This window comes from Lycium ferocissimum, chromosome 2 (assembly GCF_029784015.1).
Source record: "Lycium ferocissimum isolate CSIRO_LF1 chromosome 2, AGI_CSIRO_Lferr_CH_V1, whole genome shotgun sequence".
Lineage (NCBI taxonomy): Eukaryota > Viridiplantae > Streptophyta > Magnoliopsida > Solanales > Solanaceae > Lycium > Lycium ferocissimum.
The window spans coordinates 70,035,067-70,049,630 of NC_081343.1; the positions used below are offsets into that span (position 1 = coordinate 70,035,067).

General features: G+C 34.5%; 2 protein-coding genes across 2 annotated transcripts; both read right to left on the minus strand.

The window, feature by feature from the left end:
* Window positions 1–1,317: 1,317 nt before the first annotated feature.
* On the minus strand, window positions 1,318–4,760 carry LOC132047208 (PWWP domain-containing protein 6). The gene is made up of 2 exons (XM_059438168.1): window positions 4,442–4,760; window positions 1,318–4,159 (listed from the first exon to the last, which is right to left on the minus strand). Exon 2 carries the CDS (start codon window positions 4,103–4,105, stop codon window positions 1,505–1,507), a length of 2,601 nt encoding a protein of 866 aa, XP_059294151.1. The 5' UTR covers window positions 4,106–4,159; window positions 4,442–4,760; the 3' UTR covers window positions 1,318–1,504.
* Window positions 4,761–9,898: 5,138 nt separating this feature from the next.
* Window positions 9,899–10,699, minus strand: LOC132047209 (large ribosomal subunit protein bL12c). The gene has a single exon (XM_059438169.1). The coding sequence runs from the start codon at window positions 10,623–10,625 to the stop codon at window positions 10,056–10,058; it is 570 nt and encodes a 189-aa protein (XP_059294152.1). The 5' UTR covers window positions 10,626–10,699; the 3' UTR covers window positions 9,899–10,055.
* Window positions 10,700–14,564: the final 3,865 nt, after the last annotated feature.

A 14,564-nucleotide genomic window follows, 5' to 3' on the forward strand; every position in this document is an offset into this window, starting at 1 on the left:
TTGGGATGATGAAAATTATTACAACCCGACAACATAATTAACACCTAAAGTTCCAACTCTGAAACCTATCATATTACTCATATTGAAATTAAATTAATCCTAGCATCTCGAATAGAAACTAGTAAGCTACAAGGTATTCCAACGATCTTGCATGGAAAGCTATAAAGTATTCAATATCTTTCCTCTCGAACGATTTTAAATCCTCTTATTGGATACTCAATTTTAGTAGTCTCAGCTTTTAAGTCTCATCTTGATTGATTTTTCCGCCTCGTGCAATCTAAATTTTTTTTTTCTCAACATTATTTTACACTACCGAAAAATAGTGGGATCAATCTCTATTTTTATCGTCTTTCATATTTTCTTGTTTCATCACTTTTTAATCAGTAAAAATATCTAGGGAGTTTTTGTCAAAATCCTATAGAAGTATGTATAATATTGTGTCTTAACTTTTACTACTGACTATAACATGATGTTTTTTTTCAAAAAAAAAAAAAAAAAAAATTAACTGAATCGTACCGATACCAAAGAGAAACGAACATGATAGGACGATTACATGATGGGACGGTTTCAAAAACTTTAATTTTGGTTCTACAAAATGAAATAACCAAAAAATTGTTGTAGTATAAATTTTATAAAATAACCGTCTGAACTGTACCATTGACAACCCTAATTATGAGCGAGTCTGGTACCAAACTTGATGTATGCATAACTGCTTTTAGGAACACAATAGGTTTCCGCGAGATCTGTGCTTTGATAATCTGGTTAGTAGAACTTCGATATTGTTCTTGGCTTAGCACAGATGCAACTTTTCACAGACATTTATTGGCATCCCAGACCATACATTTCCGAGGTAATTGAATGTCCACGCTGTCGTTGATTTAAAGACAAAAATTCTGCAGTCAACTATTTCCAAACAGTTGATGCAGTCACGTGATAATACAAAGTTTATAATGCCCTTGCATCTACAAACAAGCCAATTTCCGGTATAAATTGCCTCTCTGAACGTGCAAATAGTAGACTCAGCAAATGACACAGAAACAAGTGTATCCTTGCAATCAACGAGCAATACAGGCGACTATCTCCAAGTGCAGATCAAGATCTTTTGGCAAATATATACCTTGACTAGAATGTTCATAAATGGAGAAGGTTAGAGCATTTGTACTTCTATTTTAGCTTTGGTTGAGAAGGTTAGAGCATTTGTACTTCTATTTTAGCTTTGGTTTTTCTTGGGGGAAAGAAAAAGGGGGGCGGGGCCCGGGGGGGGGGGGGGTTGGGTTTGCATAGGACTGCAGATTCAGGTAACCCAAAAGCAGCAGCAGCTCATAACTACACCATATTAATCAAAGTAAATGCAACTGTAGTAGTAATTAGAGCAAATCAATTGTAGCTAACATCCTATGCTCCTAATTAACATAAGCTGGACAATATACTAACACTATCAACAAAAGGAGAACACGTTCAGCTAAACCAACCAGCTTCACATCCTAGTATGCAAGGATCCCCCCTATGGGTTAGTTGATGTGGGCGCAGTACTTACCTTCTCCAGCAAGCCTTTTATCTCACTCTCCAACTCCAATTTCTCCTCAATCGTAATCTTACCCTTACATTTTTCCAAGAGTGTGGCCATCCCCTTCAGCTTCTGCTTGATTAGTTTTACCTCTGACTTCTTCCCCTTACTTGCTATCAGCGAGGAAAGTGGAATCTCAGAGTTTGGGGAGGGATTCCTGAGAGTAAAGATGACATCCGCAGCACCAAAAGGATTTTGCCTCACTGATTGTTTGAAGGCCTCTTCAGCATCTGGACCACGCATGTAGACAATTTGAACAGCGTTTGAATCATATAACATTTTTGTTTCCTTTTTATTCAGTTCCCCAAACTTGTTATATATTTGGATAATTTCATCCTCTGATGGCAAAGAAACACCAGTTGAAAATGTCACAGTCAAAATCGCAGATGAAGTTTCTCTACCTACTTCCTCATCTTCTGTTCCCTGATTAGAAGGCCCAGATGCTTTATTAGTCTTCCGCTTCTTTGCATGTGAAGGAACAGACTCCGGTGATTTAGTATCATCCAGAGATTTTCTCTTGTTTCCAGTTTTTTTGTGATATTGCTTGTAGTTTGATCCATCTAAATACACTGAGTTCCTGAAAGAGGAAACAAAACCTTTGGCCTTCTCAACAGATCCATTCCTCAATGAAAGAGGGTTGAGAGCAGTAGACTGAACCTCAGACAGTACCTCATTCACCGATGAATCGATATTCATGGTGTCAGAAGTCCTAGAGCTTCGCTTTCCCATCCGAGAACTCTTGTCAACATCATCAAACCATTCAGCCGTTTTCTCCTTGACAGCCTCGTTGCCATGGTTTGCATCAGGAGAAGACAAAAGATCCCGAGCAGCCTTTGTCATCCGCTCACCCATCCTGGTAATATCAGAAACTTTCTGAGATTCTACTTCCAGTTCTCTCTTGAAGCTTGATTTTCCTGCATTCCACTTCGGGCTTGTATAAGGAGGTGACAAATACTTGCTCTTCTTTCTTTCCCTTGATAAAGGGCTCGCATTCATGTCCCGCTGATTGCCAAGTTCATCATGCTCAGGAATTGAAACTCTAAGTTCCTTTTTTTTTGCCAAGTCAGTGTCACCAGACTTCTTGCTGGCCCTCTTACCATTTTTTTCATCAACACTGTTAGCTTTCTCACTAGACTTCTTCCTTTTCTTGTCAGATGTTTCTGCAGATGAAGGTGTAGAATCTTCTGCAGTTTTCTTCTTACCTTTGGGCTTGGCGTTCTCTCCCATAAGTTCAGCCACACTTTTTTGCTTCCTTTTGTGATAAATCTTGTCAGAAGCAGTCTTTGGAGACTTTGCAGAGCCAGAATTTGGAGTTTCTTCTTCTGATGGACCCTTAATAGGAACCTCAATTGGTATGCTGAAGTCATTTGCATCAACATCTTGATCCTTCTTCTTGTCCTCGAGGCCTTCAACAGGCACGGGTTCACAATATAAAGCCAAAGGGCGTCCACATTTGGCACGATAAAAAGCAGATAGCCAACCTTTCAAGACAGCAAACTCAAGTATATTGGAATTAGAATTGTTTTGTGCAAGATGTTTTAGACCTTTAAGTATCCCAGCAGGTTCATACTGAGAAAGTAAGAGTCTGACAGCTGAGACTCCTTCAGGCACTGGAACACCCTTTTTAATTCCACCATTCTCTGCCAATGGCCAACTAAGTCCAGCACGACTATCTTCCGAGATGCACATATCAAACTCCATAAGTATACTAATTTCATCCACGGCCTTTTGAACAGCTTTTAAGAAGCTCTTGGAAGCGCTTTGCTTCGACATTTGTTCAAAGTTGTCCACAAAAGGTACCAACTGAGATGGAGGGCGCCAAGAATACGAGAAATCTCCAAAGTATGCAACTAGCAATGACCCTGTTCGATAATACTTCATAGCTTTTTCTGCAGCACAGGAAGAATCATACACACGCCCTGGCCACCACGGATGACTCGTAACCTTTCCCCACACAAAATCACCAACTTTATAAACATTCGTATCATCCCTATCGTTATTATCCTCTGCAGTATCCCCATCAACAGCATCAATCATCTCATCTTCCCTATCGTTATTATCCTCTGCAGTATCCCCATCAACAGGATCAATCATCTCATCTTCCCTATCGTTATTATCCTCTGCAGTATCCCCATCAACAGGATCAACCATCTCATCTTCCGTATCGTTATTATCCTCTGCAGTATCCCCATCAACAGCATCAACCATCTCATCTGCCTTAGTATCAGCTACATTCTCCTCTCCGTTCATTCCCTTAACATTTTCAAGTGAACTATGAACGTCCACCAAAAGAGAAATCCCATCACCATCGACCTCCTTAATCCCTTTCGCGGTATCCCCACTGGCAACAACTAATAGCTCGGTAGGAGCACCGTTATCCACATTTCCGTTAACAACCGGTTCGTGGTCAACTTGAGAAACCCGAGGCGCCTCATCAGGCAACCCGGGTCCAGGACCAATACCAGCATCAGCCATTAGGGTTTCAGCTGACAACTCAGCTAGGGCTGTGGTCTTCTCTGTGTTTTCGTCACTAGACATATCCAAAAAAGGTAACAAAACTTAAATTCACTTCAGTTTTATGGCGATTCAAATCTGCAAACGAGAAGAAAAAATTAAATAGCCTAGCTGAGAAAAATTCTCAAAAACAAAAAACAAGAATCACAGACACAGAGATAAAACACCATAAAGAAACGTAAAAAGATTAAAGATTCAAAATTTCCATAAACCTAGGGTTCGGGATTCCATTTTCTAGTCCTTAAAAGGCATATACACGAAAACGATAACAGGGAAACGAATAAAAAGAGATGACTTTTGATATTCAAGAAAACTGCACAGAAAAAAGAAGGAAAACAAGAAAAGAGAAATGGAAAAAACCTGATTTTCAACTTTTAAGATATCGCGGTGACTGTTCGTTCTTTGAGAGAGAGAGAGAGTAAATGAGCCTTGTAGAAACAACAGAGAGCATACAGGGGGTGTGTCTATTTTTCTATTTTGGCTTGCGTTTGGACAAAAATTATATATTTGTACAGTTTGCTAATTTTGCGTTTCAATCGTCAAATGAGAGAGCTGGACGGTTGAGATGTAATATGCCTTAGAAAATTTCCAGGACAATTTCATTAACTCTCTGTCATTTCAGGATGCAAGATAGAGTTGGATTACTGTAATAGAGAAGTGGACGGACGGTTGAGATGTAATGTGATAAATGAAAGGCTGCATAAAAATTCCCAGGATGAAGGCGGTGGGTAAGTACTAGTTACAGTGAAAATTTTAAGGTATTTCCTTGAAATTTGAATCCTCCGCCCATTTTACCGCTCTCGTTTTTCTCTTTCCCTCTTTTTAATTTTAATATTTTTCATTAAAAAATAATTTATTTTCCACACTTGAATCCGAACTTATCCATCTCATTACAATATTTGATGATGGTCTTTGTTTCATTTCTTCCTAGTAAGAGCCCGTTTGGCTTAGATTATAGATTCTTGAAAAACAAATTTTATGTTCGTTTTCGGCTTTTTTTAACGTTTCTACTTACAACTTATAAATCATTTTATGTTTAAAATAAGTTTAAAAAAGTAAGTTAGGGTAGCCTAACTTACTTTTTTTTGACTTATAAGTTATTTTCAGCTTATTATCTTCTTTTGTTAAGATAAGCCAAAAGGCCCCTAAATACCATCTTGTTGCTGAATCCTCAACCTTCTGGAAAAGTTCTGTTCGAAGAGTTTTAATCGCTAATTTTTTGGACCTAATTAAACCAAAATATTTTATATAAATAAATATAATATAACTTAAATATATTAGAAAAATACACTAACCAATCTTAAAATATAACCAACTTTTAGATACAAGAGATTTCAACATCCAACATTTAAATCCTATATGCATAATAAAAATTGCGTATAAATAATAATTTCTATTATATTTTTAATTGTATAAAGGGTCAAGCGTTTAGTCCTAAAAATATATGTAAGCATATTCACAAATGAGTAAATTATCAAATGGCAAATGATATTTTCAACTCGTGAAATCAAAACAAGAAATACAATAAACATATTTATGCCGATGATTTAAACAAAATTCAAGTTACGTTTGATTAAAAAGTGAATATACACTTCTTTTGAAATGTGCATCTATCAAAACTTTAAGTGGAAAATGAGCTCGTATTTACTTGATTAGATATATGAATTACTAGTATAATATTTTTTGCATTTATATGTAAGCTGATTTTATTTCTAAGCTTTCATAATATTTACTACAATAAATTGAAATTTCTTATTGTCAATTTCAATCTACCTCTTTATTGTTTCACTTTAAATTATTTAAATTCACATACCAATGGATAGATTTCCTTTATTTCAAAACCAAGTCCTTAAGCATCTCATATGATGAAACTATAAAGCAAATATGTGTATGATTTTTGTTACTCCAACAAAAGATGTTTAAGTCACAAGTTGACGGTGACCACTTATAATTTTGGGCTGATTTTAACTTATAAACACTTTAATTTTCACCCAACGCCTACATAAACTAAGACGTGTTCATAACTGGTTTGATAATCTTATTTGATCTCCCAATGATCTGCTTTATATAAGCACTTCAATTAACTTATGATTCTAGGAGCTGCATCCAATACAAACAGTGAAACAGAAAAAGAAAAATTCAAACACCTGCTAGCCAAAGGTAATATTGGATGTTATGTTTTTAATAACAAAATGTGTATACTTTCTTCATTGGCATCTAAGTTGGCATTACCAAACGACCCCTTCCGATTTCCAGTCGTACACATTGAAAATAGTCCCCATTTTTTCTATTTTAGTTTTTGTTCCCCAAATTCATTTGAGTGTAAACTTATTTTGTAAATTTCTACAGTCTGTCATACATAGTGAATTTGAACTGCCATTGTAGCAATCCTGCAGGCTGCAATAACAAGAATAATCAAGAAAAGTAATATCTAAATTACTCCAATTAAGGTAGACGATAACCAAATATCATGAATACAAGGAAAGCACAGAAGATGCACAACACATTTGAAGCGTTGATCAACTAGTAAATGATAAATTCTACTATCAGATCCATAAAGGCATGAACAACAAAAACATGAGATTACTGGTAAGTCACATGTTTCGTGAACCATATCCTAACCCTAAAGCATCTCGTCACACTTTCTTTTTGTAACTAGCCAACGCGTGCGACAATTCCACCGACTATCTGCATAGGTAACTCCGCCCACCATGGCTTAGACTTTTGTAACGAGTCAACACGTGCAACAATTCCACCGACTATCAGCATAGCTAACTCCGCCCATAACGGCTTAGGCTTTTGTAACGAGCCAACACGTGCGACAATTCCACCGACTACCAGCATAGCTAACTCCGACAATTCCACCGACTACCAGCATAGCTAACTCCGCCCATAACGGCTTAGGCTTTTGTAACGAGCCAACACGTGCGACAATTCCACCGACTAACAGTATAGGTAACTCCGCACATCATGGCTTACACGTTTGTAACGATCCAACACGTGCAATAATTCCACTGACTACCAGCATAGATAACTCCGCCCACAATGGCTTATGCTTTTGTAACGAGCCAACACGTGCGACAATTCCACAAACTAACGACCTAGGTAACTCCGTCCACAACGGCTTTGGCTTTTGTAACAAGCTAACACGTGCAACAATTCCACCGACTACCAACATAGGTAACTACGCCCATAACGGTTTAGGCAGATGAGAAAAGAAATCAACTACAATCAAACCTCTCTATAATGGCAACGTTTGTTCAAAAATTTCATAATTGTTATAGTGAGGTGTTGTTATATATGTATATTGCATTTGATGTTTAGATCTCATTTAGCTGTTATAAATAAAAGTAGGCAAAAAATTATTTTTTTGTACTTTTTATGTTATAAATGAAACCAATTACTTGTTAATTTTAAAACCTCAATTGATTTTCATATTTCATTAATTGAAAATTGAAAAGACAAATAAATTACTAAGAAATCCATAACTATGTGAACCATAATGATAAAAAAATAAAATCTAAGGAAAATATGCATACAAAATTAATTGAAAATTTATTATAAGTTTTACGTAAGAATTCCAATTGTAGGTTGTTTCATAAATTCTAGTCTTTTAGTGATAATGTCCATACTCTCAGCAAAAAGAGAATTCAATGGCTTTCTCTTAAACTCTGTCAAAAGAGCTTAATAGTATAATTGAGGATTTTTAAATATTTGTACTTGAAATTTACTATGTGCATGACATTATGATGGTTATCATAAATATTTTAATATTTTATTTTTGTAAATAATATGTTTCTTACAAAATATTACTATTATACAATATTTGAGTATGACTGTTATAGAGAGATAATTTTACAAAGAATGTATCACTATAATGAATGTCACCATTATTATAGGTAGAATGCTGATATACGGAAGTAAAATATAACATGAAAAATCGGTTTTGAAGAAAATCAAGCCGTTATAGTGAAATGTTGTTATAACGAATTACAATTATATAGAGGTTTGACCATATAACATAATTCTTCCCGATCATTTTAAAGCAAGTTATTTAGGGGTCGTTTGGTAGCTGGTTTGGAGGTGAGTTATGTAGGTACTAAATTCTGCATAAATAATATCACGTTTGCCAGCTGGTTATGAGGTTAGTTATTCACGTATAAAATCAGCACAGTGTTTTGTTTGCAATTTAGAAACCTACACAACTAATAAATATAGTATAAGTTATGAGGGAATCTATATACTATTATTTTATGCATGACAGAAGGCGGAATAAAATAACTAATACTCCCTCCGTTTCAATTTATGTAAACCCATTTGACTGGGCATGGAGTTTAAGAAAGTAGAGAAGACTTTAAACTTGTGATGTTGATAGTCACATATACTTTGTGTAGCCTATAAATCATTGCATAAAAGCGTAAATTGTTTCCAAATATAAAAAGGTTATTCTTTCGTATGGACTAATAAGGAAATGGGTTCACATAAATTGAAATAGATGGAGTACTTGGATAAGTAATATATGTATTACTAATGTCTGCATAACTCTAACCAGCTACCGGACGACCCCTTACAGAAGTACCATAGATAAATGAGTAAAGGATCAAAAACACACCTAAACTATCACGTTTTTTTGTGTTTCATACCTGAACTATCCGAAGTGAAAGAAACACACCTAAACTATCACTATACAGTTAGCAAAACACACCTGGACGCTGACTAGACTAAATGTTTGACCTCACTCACCTAAAAGCGCGTGAAGCAAAATTTTATCAAAAAATTTTGATCCATTTGGCATAGGTAACAGTTATATTTTGCTGACTCATTATTATTTTTATTTTTTAAATTTTCCAATTAATCCTTTAAAACCCTAAGCTCTCCCCTTTCTTCTTCATCATTTCTCAACCATTTTTCTTCATTTCTTCTTCTCCTGTGCAGATTTTTCTCATTTATTTCTTCTTCATTATATTTAAAACCCTAAATTTTTATACAAAATCCCCAATATTTTGTGACATGAAGAACCCTAACTTTTTTTTAAAGAAAATCAACAACTAATATGGAATCCATGATGAAATTGAAGCTTAACAGGGGAAAACAAGACACCATCCACAACAGAGATGAGACCAATGTCAGAGAAGAAGAGAATATCCAATGTGAATTTTACAATTTTTTTACAATGACCGGTGATTTCTAATTTTACCCAAACATATTACCCCTTTAACTTTAAACGTTTTATTTATCCATGTGGAATAAACTTCTGCCACAGTGGAATTATTTATCCACGTGGAGTGCCACGTGGCACTATTTTTAAACAAAAAAAGAGAGTGTAGTACACACACCATAGTATATAAGTCCATGTGTGTTTTGCTAACTGTATAGTGATAGTTTAGGTGTGTTTTGCTCACTTTGGATAGTTCAGATATGAAATACAAAAAAACGTGATAGTTTAGGTATGTTTTTGACCCTTTACTCTAGATAAATCCATTTAACAGTAGATGAATCTCACTGAATCGGCTTATTTTAAAGACCAGTTACCAAAATGAGAACCAATACCTCTTGGAACAAAGTTCAAACATAGAATGAGTACAATTGGTTATATTACTGATTAACATTACCCTTCAAGTATTTTCTCCCCCTCCCAAATTGCATAAGAAATACTAATCAACTCACCACCCAAATAGGGAATATCTAATTATTGTTGATTGATCTTACATACATGGATTTGTGTGGAGCAATTGTGTTAGATACTAGGTCTGTATGAAAACAAATATAAACACACAATAACAATCTAGCTAAACATTCACAAATTATGCAGAACCGTAAGCAAAAACAAGTGAAAAATCTTGATTTTTAGAAAATTGGGTACAACTATATCTAACAACTGAATTCTCTTGCAAAAACACAAAAAACTTACAGTAATTTCCCCAGATAATCAACACAAAGTAGTAAAAATGAACATTAATTACCACAAGTTCGATTAAGCAATAGAGACTTTAGCACCAGCTTCTTCAAGCTGTTTCTTAGCTTCTTCAGCTTCATCCTTAGAAACTCCCTCCTTAAATTTCTTAGGCAAACCCTCAATTAATTCCTTAGCCTCTTTCAAAGCCAAGCTAGTTAAAGCCCTAACAGCCTTAATTGTCGCAATTCTAGCATTACTCGGCACTTCATCAATGACTACGTCAAATTCCGTCTTCTCCTCCACTACAGCCGGAGCATCGGCTGCGCCGCCGCCGGGGGCGGCGACTACGGCGGCCGGAGCAAAGGATGCGGCGGAGACACCGAGTTTGTCTTGAAGGTATTCGACGAGTTTCTGGGCGTCGGCAAGGGTTAAATTGGAGATTTCATCACCGAGGGTGACGACTTTCTCCGGTGCTTCGACGGCGGCGAGAGGGCGGACGCAGGTGGCGCGGCGGTGGTGGAGGAGTTTGGGAGTGCGGAGGGGGAGTTCTAAGGCTTTCGCGGGGAAAGGAATTGCGGTGGAGCTAGCAGTTGAGGGAACAACGTGAGATGGAGAACGAAGGGTAATGGTGGATAATGTGGAAGCCATTGTTAGCAGAGTTTTGAAGAGGGTGAGAGAGCAGAGGAGAATGAGTGAAAGAGGAAACAAGTGAAAATGGGATAAGGGGATTGAAAGTTGCGTTGATAAGGTCATTTATAGTGCCTCTCTTCTTGTTCCTTTCGGTACATTTATCATTGAAAAAAAAATCTAGTTTGGTGTGAAGGATAAACAAAAATAGTCTAGGAATAAAATTTTAGTATTTTTTTTATCTCAAGTTTGATTGGAATAAAAATCTGGAATAACTAATCCCGAAATTAGCTATCCGGAGATTGCAGCCTTATTTTATCCTACCTTGAGGTTGGGATAACTTATCCCGAGATAAGTTGTTTCCCAACCAAACGAGCCCTTAGAGAGAATACATTTAATCAGGACTTATATAGAGATAATACTGAAATAAATTAACATTTATTTGTTTTAGAGTAGAATTGTAAAAGCCCTCGTATATACTTTTTCCTCCCCAGATCCTATTTATATATTACACTAAGATGTCTGTTAAAGATTTGACAAAGATAATACTACAATAAACTATTGTTTATTATGTAATATTACTATTTACATTTTCAAAAATAGAAATAATTTCTCTATGAAAATGTATATGACCTTCCAACAAACCCCATAAAAATATGAATATTGGAGGTTTTTTCTTTCTTCTTATGGTCTCTCACACACAAACGTTCCGTGTTGTTGTCGTCGTCACTGTATAGGTAAAAATCGAAACGATACGTGGCAAATTTAGGTGATGACGCGTGGCAAATCAGATCAGTTGTGAATTTAATATGACGAAGCTCCGGAGAAGGTTATCACGCGTGATACCAAACTAAAAAATCCAGACAAATAGCTGTGGACGAAGGAAGGAGCAATTACTGATATTGACCATTAATCGGATATGGAGTCAAGAGTTACTTCTTTTATTAAAAGCCATTTACTACACTTAATGTACATTATGAGGGAGTGATTATCGGCCTTTGGCCCAGAATTCACCCCTATAAAAGGAGCCCAACTTTCATGTTGGAAGGACATCCAATTCACTGCTTAACAATTTACACTTTACGCACTTAGCAAAATACTAGCATTCTTCTCTGTTTTTAGCATCGGGTTCCACATTGTTCTTCAAGGTCCGAAGTCGTTACAGAGGCATCTTCATTGAGAGATTCTTCCGAGCTCAGGCTATCCAGCCTAATTTTATGTTATTTTCGTTGTGCTTGCTGATTATACAAATCAATCCACGCGTCCTTTAAATCACTAAATAAAGTCATTTGTACCTTTTAAGGGTAAACAATCACTACTCTGACGCTTCTCCACCACCGATCGTTGTGCTTAACTGAGAAATCGGCGAAGCTTCACCGAAAAAATCAAATGTCATTGTCTGATTCTTTTTACTTGAGATTTCTTTCGTCAGAGTTATCTCTCATAGCTTCCTCGACTTCTTCTCTCTATTTACACTTGTATACTATTATATGTCAATGTATACACTTGACATATTCAAGACATATATATATATATATATAGATGGCGATGCGCGCGCTTTCGCGCACGCCCAACACTTTCGATTATACAGATGCGCGTAGTTTGTGTTTGGATATATATATATATGTATATATATATATATGTTCAAAACACGATTAATATAACATCAGAAGTTTGTCTCCGTATCTAGAACTTTTATTATATTCGTGTTTGCTATGAATACAAAGTCGGCAAAAATTTATTAATACTTTTTAAAAGAGAAGACTTGTTTAAAAGGAAACTATTTTCCTCTCTTTGAGATAAAACAATAGGCAATATTTAAGCATCGCTGATACTTTCAATTTTAATTCGATTAATTTAAAAGTGTAAAATACTTATTATTTTTTATCAAATTTTGATTTGGATTAATTTACTTTATTCATTATTTGATCTCCATTTAATATTAATCTCTTTTCACATTTATTAGAGTGAGAATAAAAATAAAAAAGTAATTAAATTCTATCTTATTTTAAAATATAAATATTTTAAGTATATTTATTTTAGTAAACATAACAAATAAATGACATGGCGGAATAGCAAATACAACAATTACATATCTAGATTAGATCTCGGCTAATATAAGAAAAAGAAAGGAAATTACGTATTTGCCTACTTAACCTTTTGAAAAAAAGCAATAATATGGGGTCCATGTTTTTACGTCCGCGCAATAATTTCATTTCGCTCCCACTAATGGGTTGACATCGATGTGGCAATGAATCTACTATTATTGACTTGATGGGGATACTTTGGGAATTACATAAATATTGTTTGATTTTTTAATATATGGGGTGCACTTTTTTTTTTTTGACATTGCTTTTTTTTTTTTTTTAATATGGGGTCCACTTTTTTTCCATGAGTTTGGAGAGGGTGGGGTCCACTAAAAAAAGTGGGATCAAAGGACAGACGACGATCTTGCTTATAAACCAGTTGTTCTATATAGTAGTAAAGTGATATATATATGATGTTCAAAACACGATTAATATAACATTGTAGTTTGTGCTCCGTATCCAAAACTTTATTATATTAGTGTTTGCTACGAATACAAAGTTGGCAAAAATTTATTAATACTTTTAAAAAGAGAAGACTTATTTAAAAAGAAACTATTTTCCTCTTTTTGAGATAAAACAATAGCAATATTAAGCACCAGTTGATACTTTGAATTTTAATTCGATTAATTTAAAAGTGTAAAATATTCTATTGTTAATGTATGTAGATTGGGCCTAAACAATACCTATTAATTTTTATCAAATTTTGATTTGAATAATTCTAATTCAAATTATTATATTAATTTTACATGTTTAAAATGAAACAAAGTAGAAATTTGATTTTCTATTTAAATGAAGAACCACTATTTTTTAATTTTTGGTAAATATTTTTGGTTTAGCTCATTTTACTTGTCATGTTGTCTTTTGCACGATTTTTTAAGGAAACGTCAATTAGAATTATAATTTCACTAATTTACCTTATTAATTATTTGATCTCCATTTAATATTATTTTTTCTTTTATGACATTAATCTTTTTCACATTTATTAAAGTAAGGAAAAAAATGAAAAAGTAATTAAATTCTATCTTATTTTAAAATATAAGTATTTTAAGTATATTTATTTTAGTAAACATAACAAATAAATAACATGCCGGAATAGCAAATACAACAATTCAATATCTAGATTACATCTCAGGCTAATATAAAAAAAGAAAGAAAATTGTATGGTTTAACTACTTAACCTTTTGAAGAAAAAGCAATAATATGAGGTCCATGTTTTTTGCTGTACACTAATTTCATTTGCTCCTACTAATGGGTTGATACGCATGTGGCAATGAATCCATCATTATTGATTTAATGAGATACTTTGGAAATTACATGAATATTGTTTGATTTTTTAATATGGGGTGCACTTTTTTTTTTGACATTGTTTGTTTTTTTAATATGAGATTCACTTTTCATTTTTTTTTTTTTTTTAATATTGTTTGATTTTGTTAATATGGGTCTACTTTTTTTTCCGTGAGTTTGGAGATGGTGCGTTCCACTTTTTCTTCTTCTTCTTCTTCTTCTTCTTTTTTTTTAAATATTGGTTGGTGTTTAGTATGGGGCCCACACTTTTTTTTAAAATATTGGTTGGTGTTTAGTATGGGGCCCACACTTTTTTTTTTTAATGGAGGATGGACGACGAAGTATGGGTCTAAACCCATCCTTCTAAATATTTTTTTGCTATACAATAATTTCATTTACTCCCATTAATGGATTGATACGCATGTGACAATGAATCCATCATTATTGATTTAATGAGATACTTTGAAAATTACATGAATATAAATTGCATGAATATTGTTTGATTTTTTAATAGGGGATGCACTTTTTTTTTTTTTTTTTTTTAATGTTGGACGGACGACGAAGCATGGGTCTAAACCCATGCTTCTAT